This window comes from Hemicordylus capensis, chromosome 4, assembly GCF_027244095.1.
Source record: "Hemicordylus capensis ecotype Gifberg chromosome 4, rHemCap1.1.pri, whole genome shotgun sequence".
NCBI classification, from domain to species: domain Eukaryota; kingdom Metazoa; phylum Chordata; class Lepidosauria; order Squamata; family Cordylidae; genus Hemicordylus; species Hemicordylus capensis.
The window spans coordinates 318,026,134-318,044,645 of record NC_069660.1 but is presented as its reverse complement, the minus strand read 5'-3'; the positions used below and the strand labels follow the sequence as shown (position 1 = coordinate 318,044,645).

Sequence of the window (18,512 nt, the reverse complement as noted above, 5' to 3'; positions counted from 1 at the left end):
AATTAAAGCAAGTTGGGGGTGTGATTTTGAGTGACCCAACGATGGGAAGTGACATGGTTATGCAACCCTTCTGGTCTGGTCCCCAGCCTCCAAGGACACTTTCCAGTTTTAGAAAAGAAGTAGCTCTTCAGGAGGCTGCAGCATCTAGTTTGGCAGCGTCTCAGAGTCTGTGTGTCCTTTTGCAACACCCCCTGGATGTATCTTAGCCTCCTGTAGTGCTGTTATCATGTACCAATTTAGCCCTTTAGCTGCATCAGTATGAATTTGTTGGACATTTTGCAGATCTTGTTGTTTTTGATGATGACGATTGGTTTCATCCTGCTTCTTCTGCAGGAGTCAATATCAGTGGTTGTGTGTCAGTGACACTGGAGTGCATTACATAGGGTCCCTTTCTGGGTGCTCCTGGGGATCTTTTTGTCTTCTGAATGGAAGCCGTGCCGGGATGGGCCAGTACTGGGGTGATAAGGGGAACGGGCGGTGGGGAGCCCTGTTCTGCTCTCCTTGAAAGAGCTGAATTGGAGACTCTCCCAACAAAAAGTCCCAGCAGTCAAAATACATTGGGCGATAAATGATTTTATCTGCATAGGAACATGGGGAGCTGCCATATACTGAGTCAGACCCTTGGTCCATCTAGCTCAGTATTGTCTTCACAGACTGGCAGTGGCTTCTCCAAGGTTGCAGGCAGGAGACTCTCTCAGCCCTATCTTGGAGATGCTGCCAGGGAGGGAACCTGGGAGCTTCTGCATGCAACTCGGCAAATGCTCTTCCCAGAGCAGCCCCACCCCAGAGGGGAATATCTTATGTCTAGTCTCCCATTCAGATGCAAACCAGGACAGACCTTGCTTTGCTTAGCAAAGGGGACCACTCCTTCTTGCCGCTCTCTGCACTTTGAGATCTCTTTTGCCCCAGTGCCACTGTGAGGGGTGACCACCTGGGCCGGCCTGGAGCCCCCAGCCTGTGTTCTCGAGAGGGAGAAAGAGCTGCTCCTGAAGGCCTCTCTCTGTCTGCTTTTCCTCCCCTAGGCTGGAATGGGTGGAAATCATCGAGCCGCGCACCCGGGAGCGCATGTACGCCAACCTGCTCACGGGGGAGTGCGTCTGGGACCCGCCCGCCGGCGTCCGCATCAAGCGCACCAGCGAGAACCAGTGGTGGGAGCTCTTTGACCCCAACACCTCCCGCTTCTACTACTACAATGCCACCACCCAGCGGACGGTGTGGCACCGCCCGCAGAACTGCGACATCATCCCACTGGCCAAGCTCCAGACCCTGAAGCAGAACACCGAGTCGCCCCGGGCCTCCACGGAGAACAGCCCTGGGCGCAGCAGCAATGTCAGCCGGGAAGGCAGCACCAGCTCCTCCCTGGAGCAGGAGCCGGAGGGCGGGGAGAAGGCGGCGGCGGCGGCGCAGGAGCAGAGCCGGCCCAACCGCCAGCCCTCCCAGTTCGCCACCGTCAAAGAAGAAGCCGAAAGGTAACGCCGTGTGGTCCGGGCAGACACCATTGTTGTTGTTGTTGTTGTTGTTGTTGTTGTTGTTGTTGTTGTTATTAACATTTTATATCCTGCTCTTCCTCCAAGGAGCCCAGAGCGGTGTACTACATATTTAAGTTTCTCCTCACAACAACCCTGTGAAGTAGGTTAGGCTGAGAGAGAAGTTACTGGCCCAAAGTCACCCAGCTAGTCTCATGGCTGAATGGGGATTTGAACTCGGGTCTCCCTGGTCCTAGTCCAGCACTCTAACCACTACACCACGCTGGCTCACAGTACATTTCTATTCTTCCCTATACAAAAAAAGTCCCTGGGCGGCTCACAATCTAAAAAAAATATTAATTTTTATCCATCTATTATTTATTTATTTGAAATAGTTCTATTCTGCCCCAAACCTGCATCTCTGGGCGGTTTACAATGAAGAACATTAACAATTAAAACATTCCAATCTACAAGTAAAACATTAAATCACAATTAAATTTACAATTTACAATTTAAATTTAATTGTAAAATTAATTTACAGTTAATTCACAATCAAAACATTAACACGATTAAAACCATCTAAAAATAAATATTAAAAACTCGGAAACCTGAAGGTTCAAAATGCCTGGCTCAACAGGTATGTCTTTGTTAAATAAAAAGCCCGACCAGCAGGCCTCCTAGGCCAGAGGACATTTGCCTCTTGTTTAGGAGGCATGAAAAGCTGGGCCGTGTGGCCGGCCGGGCAGGCGGTTCTTCAGGCAGCTCAGTCTTGCTCCGTGCGGTGAACTCTGTCCAAGCAGAAACGCCGGAGTTCCCAGCCTTGGCTCCCAGATGTTGTTGGACTACAACTCCCATCATCCCTTTGGCCGTGGTAGCTGGGGGTGATGGGAGTTGTAGTCCAACGTGGGCCGCCATATGGAAGAGGTCCCTTGTACCTTTAGGAGAGGCCCAGAAGGAAGGGAGTTCCAGCAGGCGCCGTCTCCGCCTGCCTGGCCAGCGGCTCCTGCTGACATCCCCGGCTCTGTGCAGCTCCTCGAAGGGCAGGAGACTGGTCCTCTTTTCCATGGGGCAGCAGCCCTAAGCCGTCCAGCAACATCTGGGGGGAGGAGGCTGAGGTGGAGAACTCTTGCCCTAGGGGCCTGGGATGCTGGCTCTGGAGTACGGCCCTTTAAACATCGATTGAAGCAAGCATAACACCATGAGACGACAATGGGGTTTTTTGGGTTGTTTTTTTTTTGGAAAAGCGGCAAGCCTTGAGATTCGAGCCGGGGGCTCTCTTTGGCTATTAATGGCACTTGGCTCCTGTACGCTCCGTGCTCTGCAGCCTGCTTCTCACAGCCATGCCACTGGCCCAGTCCGCTTGCCTGGGGGCAGGTTGTCCTTGCCACCCCACCCACCCACCCCCGACAAGCAGCGGCCCCGGCTGCCTCCTCCGGAGTGCTTTGTTGCCTGCACTTGTGTGGCAGAGGGAAGCGGGGGGGGGGGGGGAAGGGGCCCGGGGGCAGCTGCTTGTGCCCCCACCCCCCAGCCCGCCTGGAGTGAGGGCAGAGCCTGCTGCCAGAGCCCCCGGGCCCTGTCCTGTCTCCCGTGGGGCTCGCTTGGCTTCCGATGCGGTGTGCGCCTCCATTGCTTCCAGGCCCTCTGGCCACCCGTGTCCCTTGCCGCGTCCCCTGGGTCTGGGGCTTCCTGCCCTGCAGAGGAGCCGGGGGAGGGAGGGGGCAGGAGGGGCCGAGGGAAGGAGCCGCCTCTGGCAGCGTCTCACCCCAAGGCCCCCCGGGAGGGACTCCTGCCCGCCGCTGTGCCTCCTCCCAGCCCGCTCTGCATCCTGCGGGAGGGGCTGGAGCTCAGAGGCCTCCTGGCTCGGCATGCCTCTCCAGGGAGCAGGATGGGGGGGGGAGCAGGGTTTGGGCTAGAGTCCCCCCCTCTTGCCTGAGGCCTTGGGCAGGGAGCGCGGAGAGGAGGGCCTGGGGGACGGGGCCGAGCTGAGCTCGGTGGCAGAGCAGCTGCCTGGAAATCTCGGGCAGCACCTCCAAGACAGGCGGGAAGAGACGCCTGCCTGAAACCTGGGCCAGCTGCTGCCAGTCAGTGCAGACAAGACTGAGCTAGATGGACCAAGGGTCTGGCTCCGCAGAAGGCAGCTTCCTGTGTCCCAGTGTGGCGCTGCTGCCAGGCATCGTGCAGAGTTCTGGGCTGGCCGGATCAATGGAGTGCGACTCTGTATCACACCATGCTCCTGCCTGCCTTGCCTCTCTCCTTTTTGACCGTTTAGTTCCCACGCCCGCCTCCTTGCCTACCCGTCCTCCCTGGAGCCTTCGGGTGTCCCCCTGGCCGACTTCCCTTCCTTCCCCCTGCTCCATCGCACCGGCTGCATCGGGTGGCTGGCCTTGGTGCTGAGCTGGGCTGGGCCTGGCCCTGGAGGCCTTGCGAAGAGCGAACAGGAATGTGGAGAGGAGGTTTTAATCGGCTGCTGCGCAGATGGCCCTGGTGGTCCCTCCCCCCCTCCCCCCTCTGCAGGCTGCGGCAGCTTCCAGGCTGCGATTGTTTCCCGCTGCGGCCTGCTCTCCTCCGCCCCTCCTCATCGATGCCCACTGTGGATTGTGCCTCAGCCTGCCGGCATCCCAGGTGCTGGAGAGCTCTGCCTGCTTCAGGTACCCGCCTCCTTTGCAGCTGGCTTGCAAGCGCCGGGCTCCGGGGCTGCTAATTCTGGCTGACGGGCCACGTGCAGGCTGCGGTGGCGGGAGAGCAAAGCTGGAGTGGATTGCTGGAGGCGGCTCGCCCCTCCTGAGGCCTGGCTGGGGAGAACGCCGGTTGCTCCAGCCTCATTCTCCGGCACGGAAATCAGAAAGGGAGGCGGGTCCCTGGTTGCTAATTGGGGCTGCAGTTCAGCCTCTTAGCAGCACAATCCACTTGAGGCTGCAGACAGTGATCATTAATGTAATTAATAATAGCAATTAGCAGATCAGTGTCGGTCGTAATTAAAGATCAGCGGGGAGGAGGCCACAGGTGGCTTTGCACGGGGGTCTTCCTCTGCGTCCGGCGCCGTGCCAGCAGTGGCTCTAGTTGTGTTTGCAGTGGCGCCTGGCCTGCCTGGGGCAACCACAGAGTCGGCCTCGCAAGGCAGCTGGAGGGGCCCAGTTTGGTGCGGGCACAAGGGTGGAAGAGAATCTGCCCAGCTGTGCCCAAGAGCTTTCTTGGGAAAGAGAGGAAAGGACACCCGCCAGTGGGTCAGGCCCAGAACCAGGAGGCGGGAAGCCAGAGGCCAGAAAAGTGGCCTTGCGGGGGGCGCGGCCCCACAAGGACCGCGGAAGCCTCCACAGTGGCTGCCCGGTGGCGAGTCACCCTTCCAAAGGCACAAGGCAGCCCTGCCCAGCAGAAGCTGAGTGGACCCTGGGGGCTCTGCCCAGCCACAGCGAGGTGCTTCCGGGGCTTGACGGGGGGCTTTGAGTGCTTCCCATGTCTACCGGCTGCTTTCCTGAGGTGCAACAGCTGCAGCTGTTGGCAGCCTCTGGATCCTCTGGGCGAATAAGCCAAGGGGTCAGCAAAGGCTGGGGCTCTGAAGCTTGGGTCCCCACCGGGTGGTCTTGGACTACAACGCCCATCATCCCCAGGTGCCATGGTTTTTGAGGGCAGGCCCGTGGTGGGGTCAGGCGTGACCTCTGGAGAGGCCACCCCTGCTTCCTGTGTGAATGTCAGCAGCCTGGACGCCCGGCAGTGCCTCCATTGGCTGTGCCTCTGCAAGTTTCTCCGCCTGTCACGTCCCCTTCGGTCACTCGCCACCTTGTGCTCTGCCTCAGGCAAGAGGATCAGCCTCCTGACAAAAACAGACTTTGGCCAGTACCCAAACTAAAATGTTGACTGAAATATAATACTGGCAAGATGTCGGCTAATCATTCAGCTGTTTACTGTTTTCCATCCGGAGTCCCTGTGTTCTCAGTGGTAGAGCCTGCGCGTTGGATGCACGTGGTCCCAGGTTCAGTTCCTGGCAGTATAGTCAAGTAAGGCTGGGAAGGACCTTGGCCTGAAACTCTGGATTGCTGCTGCCAGTCAGAGTGGACGCGGAAAATAAACAAACAAGACCTACAGGTGAAACTCGGAAAATTAGAATATCGTGCAAAAGTCCATTAATTTCAGTAATGCAGATTAAAAGGTGAAACTGATATATGAGACAGACGCATTACATGCAAAGCGAGATAAGTCAAGCCTTAATTTGTTATCATTGTGATGATCATGGCGTACAGCTCATGAAAACCCCAAATCCACAATCTCAGAAAATTAGAATATTACATGGAACCAAGAAGACAAGGATTGAAGAATAGAACAATATCGGACCTCTGAAAAGTATACAGTGTACTGTGCTTGATTGGCCAGCAAACCTGCCTGACCTGAACCCCATAGAGAATCTATGGGGCATTGCCAAGAGAAGGTTGAGAGACATGAGACCAAACAATGCAGAAGAGCTGAAGGCCGCTAATGAAGCATCCTGGTCTTCCATAACACCTCATCAGTGCCACAGGCTGATAGCATCCATGCCACGCCGCATTGAGGCAGTAATTGCTGCAAAAGGGGCCCAAACCAAGTACTGAATACATATGCATGCTTATACTTTTCAGAGGTCCGATATTGTTCTATTCCAATCCTTGTCTTCTTGGTTCCATGTAATATTCTAATTTTCTGGGATTGTGGATTTGGGGTTTTCATGAGCTGTACGCCATGATCATCACAATGATAACAAATTAAGGCTTGACTTATCTCGATTTGCATGTAATGCGTCTGTCTCATATATCAGTTTCACCTTTTAATTTGCATTACTGAAATTAATGGACTTTTGCACGATATTCTAATTTTCCGAGTTTCACCTGTATATGGACCAAGGGTCTGATTCGGCAGAAGACTCTCCTCTTCTTCACATGTTCATGTTTCTGGAGAGCTGTTTGCATTTCTGTTTTGTCTCCTAATTTGACCCTCTGATTATTATCTTTGTGGAAGTGTTTGCTTCCTTTAGCATCGCCTCGAAATGGCCCTTTTTGATACTGAGCCTTCCTCTTAACCTATGACTTTTGTGCTTTTGCATGGAATGCCTCAGCATGTCCTCCCATCTTGGCTGCTTTTGCACTTTGGAGCCAGACTGTCTCGTTGGTCCAGCTCCTACAGAGTTGGAAAATTCTGGAAATTATAGCACTTGGTGTTTAGAGCGGTGGAGCAGACGGAGGAAATTGCCCTCTGGCCCTCCTTGCATCTCGGAGGGCCTGTCTGTGGAGCACTTTGGGGCGCAGACTGCCGGACTCTGCTGCTTTGCGGCAGGCTGGCTGGGCTCAGCAAGTTAGGCAGAAATTTCTCTTCTAATTGCTCCTTAGCCAAGTTCAGAACTAAGGTCAGCGTCTTTCAGTAGGCTGGTCTGAAGCAAATTAAACCCACGGGAAATTTCAGGCTTTGGGTTTCCAAGGAGGAGCCTTCTCTGCTTGTATTTCTACCTGTCGCTGTTTATGGGTGTCTCTGAAATGGTCTCAGAACATGGTTGATTAGTTCCCTGCCGTAGTTTTCAGGGTCTAAGGGATTTCCCGATTATAATTTAATTTATCTTCACCACAACAACCTTGTGGGAAGAAGAGGCGGAGGAATTGTGGCTTGTCCAAGGCTCCCTGCTGAGGTTTGTGGGTGCCCAGGGATTTGGACCTGGGTCTTTCTGAGGCCAATTTGACTTGGCCAATTCGATTTTTCCTTTGCTGTCCTGGACTATGAAAGGCCTGTTTCTCCTTTTGCCCCCTCACAGTCTCCAGTTTGTTTCAGACTCCTTGGCACGATGGGATAATGACATGATGGAGGAGACGGGTGTGTGTGTGTCTGGAGAGTCCTCTGTGGTTGAGTTCCAACTGGCCACGAAGGCATGTGGGCTTGGAGCAGGAATCGATCTAGTGGTTCTAATCACCACTTAAACAGGCGTGAATGTAAAACAAAACAAAGGAAAATGGCAATAGCTTAGATGCACAAAATAAAGAGATAAAACATGTGATGGAGTGCCCAGGGAAAGATGCCTTATGTAGCACCGTGGCTAAGTGAGCAGTGAACCAGGAGGCCCCGTTGCTGCAGTCTGGCCTTAGCCTCAGGCAAACACGTCTCTTCTCATTCTCTGTCTCTGCCTCAGGATAATAATACTGTAATGATTCTGGCCTGTCTTGCAGGCTGGTCTCAGGATTACAGGCATACGGCAGGAGAAGCACCTTGAATACAGAAGAGGGCTACAGAATTCTTTGTTGTTGTTATTAGTTTGACCACCTTCTTCTCCTCCTCCTCCTCCTCCTCCTCCCTCTCTCTCTCTCTCTTTCCTTTTTGGAGAGGAGCAGTAGGGACTTCATCTAAGGAAGGGGAACCTGGAGGCCCTCATTACCCTGGTAGACGTTTTCCTTGTTAACCTGGTTAAAGGCTCTTCTGTGTAAATTTAGAGGCAATGTAGTGTTGCGGCTAGAGTGCTGGACCAAATGGCACAACAGCTTCACCAGTTTATGATTTTATTATTTATTTAATACATTTGTGTACTGCCCACTACCAAAGTCTCTAGGTGGTTTACAGCATGCTCGCCTTGAAGCATACAGCATGCTTCGAAGATACAGCATGCTTAGCTATGAAGAATCCTGAATCTAGCTCAGAGCTGCTTAGCTTCGGTTCTCCTGCAGATGTTGGCCTACAACTCCCATGATCTCTGGCTATTGGACGCTGTGCTGAGGATTTTGGGAGCTGTAGTAAAAGAACAGCTGGCGGGGGGCTAAGTTGAGCAGGCCTGATCTAGCTGTTAAAGGTTCTGTGTCACTGTGATTGGTCCTAATACAGAAGTTACTAGACTGTGGCTTTGAAAGTTTTAATATACCATGTTCTACCTTGAGCTGCACACCAACAATGAGTTGTTGGCTCCATTCGCATATAATGTGGAGCTGAAGGGGCCAGAAGTTGCCAGGCTGTTACGTCCAAATGGAGGACAGCCCCTCCAAACTCCAGTTGTCCATGGAGAGTGACCTGACGTTCCACTCTCCAAACTTCAGTTTGTACCCTTGTAGTGAGTTTCGCCACCCCAACCCAAAGGGTAATGCGGCCTGTGTTGCTTCCGAATTCGGAAGTGCGAACTGCATTCCCTCAAACTGGAGTTGAAGGAGGAAGCTCCTCCCTCTCTCCAGCTGTCATTGGCTGCGTGGGCTGTCCTTCATGAGAAAAGGAAGTCCACACAGCCAGTTCCCCCTTTTCTCTGCAGTCTCACTGACTCCAGGCTCCCTGCTCTCCATTACATCTGAATTCGGACAGGACAGCGAGGGTGGGGTGGGGAGCAGAACCATGGGTCCATGTGTGAATGCAGCCTTTGTGTTTTTCTGCCATAAAAGAATCCTTTTGCTCAGTAAGGCTGTCTGTTGGATCTTTGATCTTTCCCAGCTCAGGGGTTCACAAACTTGGGTCACCAGATGCTGCACTACAACTCCCATCATCCCCAGCCTCAGTGGGCTTTGGATAATGGCAGTTGTATTCCAACAACATCTAGGGATCCAAGCAGTGTTTCCTCTAACAGGGATTCCCAGATGTTGTTGACTACAACTCCCCAAATCCTCAAGCAAAAGCCATTGCAGCTGGGGATTCTGGGAGTTGTAGTCAACAACATCTGGGGATCCCTGTTAAAGGGAACACTGGGTCCAAGTTCATGTCCGAATGAACCTTCCTGTGATCCAGGCACCTGGGAGAGTAAATGTGAGGAGCCTTGTGAGGCATTGACCCAGAGGATGGAGCTGCGCTCTCACAAGCGTGCAACTGTCAGTGTGGCCGGTGATTATTTTGGGTCATAGACAGGCAGGCCAGGGAGGAGAGCAGGTGGTGGGCTGATGACTGACTCCCAGAAAGAGGAGTGGGCTGGGTACAGAACTGCCCCCACGGCGGTAGAGGAGCAGGAGCAGGGGGGTGGTAGAGCCCCCTCCCTCCCCCTCCCCCCAATATTGAGATTAAGGAGATGGAACAGCTGGGATTTTGACACACGGGGAGGGCTGAGCCCTGGACCACATTGGCCGCATTGCTCCCTTCGTGACATGCTTGTTGTACTGACTTGGAACACATTTCTAAGCATGGAGCTTTGTAACTACAGGTTGGTGTTTGGAGGACTGGGAGGGAGGATAGGCCATGTGGAAGGAATGCTCCCCAGTGTTGACCCCCCCCCAGCCTCCTCTCCTAATAGGGGTCAAAGCAAAAAGTTGGGACACCCACCCTCCCCTCCCCTTATGCAAGGATAGGGGGCAGGATTCCTTCCTTTTAAGCTCCCAGCCGCCTGCCCTCACCCCACTCCTAGAACTGCCCACCATTCCTAAGGGGGGTCCTGACCAATGTTCCCCCTCACAAGGATTCCCAGATGTTGTTGACTCCAATCCCCAGAATCCCCAGCTGCAGTGGCTTTTGCTTGGGGATGCTGGGAGTTGTAGTCAACAACATCTGGGAATCCCTGTGAGAGGGAACACTGCCTCCCAGCTGTGTGGGTCTTCAGGATCCTTCCCCTTCTTTCCCCTCACAGCTCTCCTAGAGAGCAGAAACTGGATTCTCCCGCAGGCAGCCTGGCTGGCCCTGTCTTCCACACGCCCTGCTGAATTCCAGCAGGTCCTCCGGTCCTCCACCGCCTCCTCCACTGTCTCCTCGCCCCCCAGGCCTTCATTCCCTGACAGGCCATTTCTCCCCCATCAGCGTGACACAACGATTTCCCTCCCTCCTGCAGGTGCCAACAAAGAGGCTCTTGCAATCCCGGCACATCCTGGGAGTTAATTGCTTCCTTCGTTTCTCACAAAAGCCCATTTTGTCATGCCTTTGACATGATGAAGGTACTTGACTTTCCAGGGTGGCTTTACTTACTGTTCATTTTCTTTTCATTTTCAATTCTGGCTGATTGCTTGCAGGTTTCACATTTGTTGCGGGTTCCTCTTGTTAGCGATGTGGCCCAAATATCTGTCTCGCCAGGGAGATCTCCCGTGGCCTTACCTTTATGGAGCACTTGGGAGGAGAAGGGAGCCTGTTGGCATGCATGTCATGAAGGGTGAAGGAAAGGAGACTCAGGGTTTTGCCTCTGGCCAGCCTGCTTAGCGTTCACACATTCACTTACCACAGATCAGTTGCTTCCCAGCTCAGGTGGGATGATTGACTCAAGCTGGCAAGATCCTGTGTTCTTAACGTTCATTCTTTATTTGGGGATGGGACGATAGCCCAGTGATGGAGCGTCTGTTTTGCATGCAGAAGGCCCCAGGTTCAGAAGGCCAAGTAGGACTGGGAAAGCCTGCTTTCTGGAACCTCAGGATGCTGCTGCTGCCAGTCAGGTACAGGACACAGCTCTACAGTCCAATTGTCTGACTCGGTAGAAGGCAACTTCCTCTGTCCCTAGGATCCACTTGTCTAGGTCACCTTAGACCTAGACGGTATCACTGGAAATACCAAGATGCCTTTTTGGATGCCCTTTCTGGGAGGCTTTCCTACATTGTGATAAAACTTGTGGTTTTGGTACCTTGTTCTGGAGAAATGGTAACTTCAGCTCGGCAGCAAGGCTAGGTGGTCTGTAGTTAACCTAAAATGGCTTCTGAATGAAATCTGACTTGCACCTCAGCTTCCTCTTCCATATTGCAAAGGCATGCCTGTCTGTCTAGGGATGCACCTTTTCAGTTCACACACTGCAGCTTCCTCTTGAGTCAGGCTAGTCCCATTTGGGGGGCTGTTGGGAGAAGTTCCATTCTATGTAGTCTAGAGGTGCCCAGTTGGGTCTCTAGTTGGGTTTCCAGCTGTGTTGTTGTAGTCTAGTCTAATCCATGTAGTCTAGAGGTGCCCACAGTTCTTAATTAATGTATTCATTCATTAGATGTATATCCTGCTACGAGTGAGTCACAGTTGCTTTTTCAGATATTCATGTCTGTTTCCAGGAAACTCAACAGTATCTCCTCTACTCTCTGCTCCTCCACATATCTGACCATATTAAAATATGGAACTGCTCCAATGCTGGGGAAAGTGCTTTTTCTGCAGGGCTAGCCATATCAATATCTGGTTATCCCTGCAGGAAAAGTACTTTTTCCAGCATCTAGATCTAGAACACTTCCAAGAGTCTATTCACACATTACAGCTTGTAAGTAAATACACCTAAGATGTTTTAAATGTGCACATAAAAACCATAATGTGTGAATATGACAAATCTCTACTTGCAGACATGTATCCTACAGGTATGCTTGTTTGAAAGCCATGATTGCTTGCAGTTCTCAGTTGAGTTTACACGCCTCATTGACAACATTTGCCTCTGAGTCACCTAGAAATTGACCCTTGTTGTATCCTTGTGGGTCTCCCATGGTTGTATTTGTGGTTGACAGGAGAGGATCAGTGGTAGAATATGTGCTTGGTGTGCAGAAGGTCTCTGGTTCAGTCTCTGACATCTCCAGCTTAGGGCAGTAAGGCTGGAAAGTCTTCTTCTTGAGACTTGGAGAGTGCTACCAGCCAGAGTAGGGTGGGCCAGATAGAGCAATGATCCCACTCATTGTTATGGATGCGCCCAACCGAGTTTGGTGCCTACTTAGGGAAGTGCCGAACCGGTTCGGGCACCGGCATTCGAACCGGTTTGGTGGGGTGGAGATCAGGTCCTTTAAAAAGCAGGTAGGGGGACCTTACTTGCTCCTCCAATGCCCCACCACTCCTACCTACCTGCTTTTTAAAGGACCCAATCCTCACCTGCACCTGCCCGAGCTGTTGGTGCACATCCCTACTCATCGTACATGTTCTATTTTTATGTATTTGTTCTGATTTATTTGCATTCTGTTCTTTTATCTCTGCCAACTTCAGTGTGCTTTGTTTGGTCCATAGAGTCTTCCACAGCAGTGATCCAGTTCAGTATAAGTCCGGTTCATATGATTTTTGCAACAGGCTAGCCTGACTCTGTCCTGATGCCGGAGTCCCTTCCTCCTCCATGCATGGATTCTCCAATTGCTCCATGAAAGAGAGAAGCCGGGGAGGCCACAAGGAACCCTAGTCTCTTGCTGAGCAATTTTTCCTGTCTTAATCCTGGCCCCCTCTGGGGGGAGGCCCCTGTTGTGCTTTGGGGGGAAGAGAAATCTCTCCCCAGCCCTTGCTTTTCATCCTCCGCTCTCTAGTGCTCAGCAGTTTGGAGAGATCAGAGGGGCTATGCTGAACGGAAGGCTAACTGGGGTGTGCGTGTCTCTCTCTCTCATTGCTCCGCAGTCGTGTTATGGCAGAAGCAATTTCACATCAAAGGAAGGAAACCCGGCGCATGGGTTGTAACTGTCGCCGATTGTGTTGGGGGTGGGAGGTGGGTGCAGTGTTTCCAGCTTACTCCCAGAGCCTGTGTGTTGCAACAAGCTCCACTCACAACTCTGTAGGATGTCTGTGGGGGGTGGGGGGTGGAAAAATGGAAAAAGGTGTTGCTGAGTGAGAAACCTTTCTTCCCCGCTCTGCTCAGCCCTGCTGGGGCTGCTGTTGACAGCAGATGCTGTTTCTCTGCTTTCCCCAGATCCCCTGCCGGGCAAGCATACTCTCTACCGCTTGCCCAAACATACCAGGCTCTCGTTCTTCTCCTGGGCAGAGTGCCAAGTGATGTCTGGAAAGCCAATTGACAAGCCTCTTTCCAGCAAAGATCTTGAAGATCAGATGAGAGGAGGAGGAGGAGGCGGAGGAGGAGTTGGTTGGTTTTATTTTACATTGCATCTATTTTATTGTTAGCAGCGGTGTTCTGGAGGGGCAGGGAATAAATCTTTTAAATAAATAATAATAATAAATAAGGAAGCAGGAGTGGGGTGTGGGTTGGGGGCCGAGACCTTTCCACTGAAGGCTGCTGCTTCTACTGGAACTGTGTGCTTGGAGCTGTACACAGGCTCTAGGGTTTGGGGCAAAGCATAGGCAGCTGCCCTATACTGAGTCAGACCCTTGGTCCATTTAGCTCAGTATTGTCTTCACAGACTGGCAGCGGCTTCTCCAAGGCTGCAGGCAGGAATCTCTCTCAGCCCTATCTTGGAGATGCTGCCAGGGAGGGAACTTGGGACCTTCTGCACACAGGCATGCAGGTGCTCTTCCCAGAGCGGCCCCATCATCCCCTAAGGGGAACATCTTCCAGTGCTCACACATGTCATCTCCCATTCAAATGCAAACCAGGGCAGATCCTGCTTAGCAATGGGGACAATTGATACTTGCCAACCCAAGACCAGCAATCCTCCCATAACTTTGCCCCCTCCTCACATTCAGTTAAAATTATATCCTGTAAAATTACATCCTGCATGTGGGGAGGGGATGTCAAAGTCCTACTTGGCAGCAGCTGGTGCTGGCTGAAGCAGTGGGGATGGTGAGGAAGGAGGTTATACCTTTCAAAATCTGTAAGACCACGGCTGCCACTCCACGGCACTGCCCAGCCATCTGAGGGGTCAGTCCGGTGCCCCCCAAGAAGGGTGTCCTAGGCAGTCACCTAGGCTGGCCTTGTGGACAGGCGAACCCTGGCTGTACAGTGTGTAGGCTGTCCGTGCCCAGAATACTTGTAGCCGCTTTAGAGAGACAAAGCAGAAGTGGGGCATGCAGAGGGGGAGAAAGCACCTTTCCCTAAAGACCTCTCAGGATGTTAGTCCGTTACTTAAGCTTCTGCCCCTTCATTGAGTTTGTCACGGGGCTAACAAGAGCAGCAGCTGCAAGGCATTGTTTTGCCTGGCACAAAAAACCATTTAGGTTTTTGAATGGAATTCTGGGGTTTTGCATGTGCTCAGAGGCACCCTGGCCCTTGATTCTAAGTGTGTGTCCATCTCCGAGAACCCCATGGCTTTGACTGGAGGATCTCAGGGTGCTTGTAAAAAACAACAACCCCCAAACAGATCCTAGAACAGGCAACCTTTGGCACTCCAGCAGTTAAACTACATCGGGATGGGACAGTTTTGCTCTGAAAGGAGCCTTTTTGTGCATTTCCTGACCTGATCCCCCAACTACCTTGTTCTCAATTCAGAATAGTCTGAGTGGAGGAGGGGGAGACTAAACTTCTGGACAGCCCTCGGTGTCTGGGGCACCAAGTGCCCGTGAGTTAAATGGGTGCCGGAGCGGGAGGGACCTGTTAGATCAGCCTTGCAAAACTGCCGATCAGCTGGAATCTACAGCACTTCTTGCAAAGACCGGGAAGAATCCCCAGCAGGACTCTCTGGAATGATTCTCTGCAGCACAAACCACCGCCTGTCCTGGCAGACTGTCATTGAGCAGCCACCTCCACCCATCAGCAGTGGGTGCTAATTATCCCCAGGAAGGATGTCTGATCCATGTCATGGCTGAAGGAGGAGGGGGTGGAACAGATCTGCTGCAGGCACAGCTGAAAGACCTCTCTGGGCACCCGTGGTGGGAAGAAGGGTCTGCAGCCCTTGGGCGGATCCTTTCTTTGGGAGGCGGCGTGCCAGCAGTCAGAGGGAAGCCCAAAGGTGGCCATCAGTCCGGCAGCGGTCTGGGGACTGGCAGTTGGGCAGAACGGACGGAGCACAAGCGACAAAAGGGGCTGTTGGTCGGAGGAGGCAGCTGGTAGGAGGACAGCAAAAGGAAGAGCTGGAGCTGGGCCAGGCAGCCTAAGTCAGGGAGGACGGGTCAGGAGCTGCTGCTGCTGCTGCTCTTTGGCTATGCAACAAACCTAAGAGTCCGCTTGTGTTGTCTGTAAGGCACATGGAAGGCAGTCCCTTGAATATTCATTCATTCATTCATTCATTCATTGGATTTCTATACCGCCCTTCCAAAAATGGCTCAGGGCGGTTTACACAGAGAAATAATAAATAAATAAGATGGCTCCCTGTCCCCAGAGGGCTCACCATCTAAAATACACAGTGTTTGCCAGTGTTGGGGCCAAGAGGGGGCTGTGGGCAGCTGTCTGCACACCCAGAATTGGTGTGTCTCTGTGTATGTTCCATCCCAGGTTGCTTGTGGCCAGTTGTTGGAACTGGAGCCTGGGGCTGGGGATGGTGGAAGACCAGGCAACTATACCAGATTAGCCCACCCAAAGGCTTTGTACTGCCTGCCCATCCTCGCCCCAGAGTTGCACACACCTTTCCCCTTCTAGGCCTGAAGAGGGCACTGAGGCCAGAGGGCACCCAGTCCATTGCCTCTCTCGAGCCTGGTCATGGCCTCCCCGTCCTGACGTGCCCTGCCACCACCACATGTGCAGGACCGAGCTTTGTGTTGACATGTATTTTAATACGTCTGTTAGTCATATTTCTATACCACCTGAGATGTACATCTCTAGGCAGTGTACAAAATTAAAAATATTAAAAAGTAAGCACAGATTTAAAATTCACAAAACACCATTAAAACAATCTCATAACACAAGTTGTTAAAATTATTCAAATTAATTCCAGTTAAAAGCCTGCAAGAACAGCTGCATCTTGCAGGGTCTTCCTAAAAGCAAACAGAGATGGAGATGCTCTTATTTCAACAGGGAGCATATTCCAAAGCCCTGGGGCAGCCACAGAGACAGCCCGGTCCCAAGTCGCCGGCAAACAAGCCAGAGGCAACCGTAACCAGACTTCTCCAGAAGATTGTAATAGGCGGCTCTCTTAAATATCCTGGGCCCAAGCCATTAATGATTTTATAGGTAATAATCAGCACTTTGTATTTTGCCCAGAAACATATTGGCAGCCAGTGCAGTGTTTTTAGAACCGGTGTTATGTGGTCCTTTCGTGTTGTCCCAGAGACCAATCTTGCTGCCGCATTCTGTACCAATTGTAGTTTCTGGACTACGTACAAGGGCAGCCCCACATAGAGCGTATTACAGTAGTCAAGTCTGGAGGCTACCAGCATATGTACCACTGTTTTAAGGTCATTCGCCTCTAGAAATGGATGTAGCTGATGTATCAGCCAAAGCTAATAAAAAGCACTCCTGGTCACTGCCTCCACCTGTGAAACCAGGGAGAGCTTTGGGTCCAGGAGCACTCCCAAGCTACGTACCTGATCTTTAACGGGGAGTGTAACCCCATCCAGAACAGGCAGTGTTTTATTTGCCAGTGCCTGCATAAAAGCTCTGTCATGCCTGGGCGAGTTAGGTGTGGCAAGAAGCACACAGTGGGAGCAGGAAAAGCAAAGTCAAACAAGTGGAAGGTCAGGAGCCAGAGACCAGTTCAGTAGGAGCAGGCAGGGCTGAAGTCCCAAAACAAGCAAAGGGTCAGAAGCCAGGGAAACCAAGGAGCAGAACCAAGGGAGCACTCATCCACAGTGAAGTCACTTCAGCAAATGGTGGAGGCAAACAGAGGCCTTAAATACAGAGCCAGCACTGCAGCCCCACCCCAGCCTGGAATAGGGTAGTGACCTATTTCTTAAGCACAGGCTGTGATGTAGCTGGGTTGCTGCTGGTGGGGATTGGGGTGCTTTGGGTTCATCCTCCAACTCTGAGGACACAGGCAAGGTGCCATGGGCATGCTGGAAGACTCCAAGGAGGAGTTGGAGGCGGAGACAGAGCTGACAGCAGAGGAGGGTGGGCAAGGACTAGAAGTTGCAAAGGAGAGTGAGTCTGATGCACAGGGAGTCGAAGATGAGTTAGAGCCGGGTGAGGCAGCTCTTGTGGAGGAGGTGTGACCGGTCTCAGCTGTAGAAAGACGCCGCTCCAAGAGAAAGCAAGAGTTAAGGAGCCACATGCATAGAACAACAGGCAAAGCTGCTGACTCAGCAACCCTTAATTAACGGCACCGGGGCGGGGCGGGGTGGGTCAGCCTATTTAAGACACCTGTAACATAGCTACCCTGCTGATAGCAACAACAGTTTCCTGTGAGCTAATTGGCTGTGTTTGGACCCTGGACTGTGTTGACCATGCCTGTGGATTTTGCTTTGTACTCTGTTGGATTTATTGGATTGACTCGAACTGGACGTGATTTGGAGAATTTATTCCTGTTAGACTTTGCTGTTCTGCTTCTGCCTCTGTTACGCCTCGTCTGACTAGCCTGACACTAGGGCTCACCAGGCGCTGGCATTTCCATTGGTGGGGGTGAGGGCCCCTTGAAGGTTGCCTCGTCCTGGGGAGGACAGGCCTAAATTCATGGAGGACAGGTCTCTCAACTAGTCTCCTGGCTATCGGCCACCTCCAGCCTCAGAGGCCAGTTGCAGTGGAACAGCAGCAAGAGAGAGGGCATGCCCTTACATCTTGCCTGTGGGCTTCTCAGAAGGATCTGATGGGCCACTATGTGAAATAGGATGCTGGACTAGATAGGCTTTGGGCCTGATCCAGCAGGGCTGTTCTTATGGGTAGTATTCCCAGACTTCTCCCACTAAAGTAATAATTCCTATTCTGTGCTGTTCAGAGCTTTCTTGGAATACTGTGTTTAGTTCTTGTGCCTGATCCAGCAGGGCTTTTCTTATGTGAGTCCTCTCCGTCAGAGTCAGGCTCAGGCGTCGCAACCAGTGTTCCCTCTAGCAGGGATTCCCAGATGTTGGCTATGATTCCCATAATCGTCAAGAAAAAGCCATTGCAACTGGGGATTCTGGGGGTTGTAGTGCACAACATCTGGGAATCTCTGTCAGAGGGAACACTGGGCACAACCACTGCACCTCGAGAGCCCCTTGTGTCCAGCTCAGGGGTCATGACCCCTTCATCCTGAGACTCCTTCATGTCAAACTCAGGGTTCATGACAAGCTCCACTTGACCAGCTGGCCACGGGCAGGATTTTCAGGTGTGCAATGTTTGCACAAAGGTCGTGTGATGTGATCCAGAGTGGAAGGGCTTCATTAGAGCTCCCAGACAAGGCCCAGAAGATTTTGCAGTAGTAGAAAAATTCACATGGTGGGCGGCGTGCTTGCGGTCTTGACCCCTCTCCTGCCCTTAGTATGGGCCTCAGTCTTGAGACAGGAAGGGGTTAAGGGCCCTGGCAGAGTCACATGGTGGAGGTGCATGTATTCTTATTCTCATTCTCTCTTTTGCCCGAGATAGCTCTGGAGTTGTTTCTCTTTGATCCGCGTCTAGCTGGCATTCAGATAGACACAGGCATGACAGTAGCCCAGCTCTCTTCCTGCATCTTGTGTGACATCTGGAGCCTTGGGCAAGAGAGGAAGCTTCTCCGT

The 18,512-nt window shown here is 52.3% G+C and overlaps 1 protein-coding gene across 3 annotated transcripts in view; it reads left to right on the top strand.

Annotated features, from left to right (window-relative positions):
- Nucleotides 1–18,512, top strand: part of ARHGAP39 (Rho GTPase activating protein 39) — a 224,025-nt gene that overhangs the window by 96,551 nt on the left and 108,962 nt on the right. For all 3 annotated transcript variants that reach the window (XM_053251141.1, XM_053251142.1, XM_053251140.1), the window contains one exon: nucleotides 1,023–1,469. In XM_053251141.1, coding sequence (XP_053107116.1) covers nucleotides 1,023–1,469 — 447 coding nt within the window. The remainder of the gene's footprint in view (nucleotides 1–1,022; nucleotides 1,470–18,512) is intronic.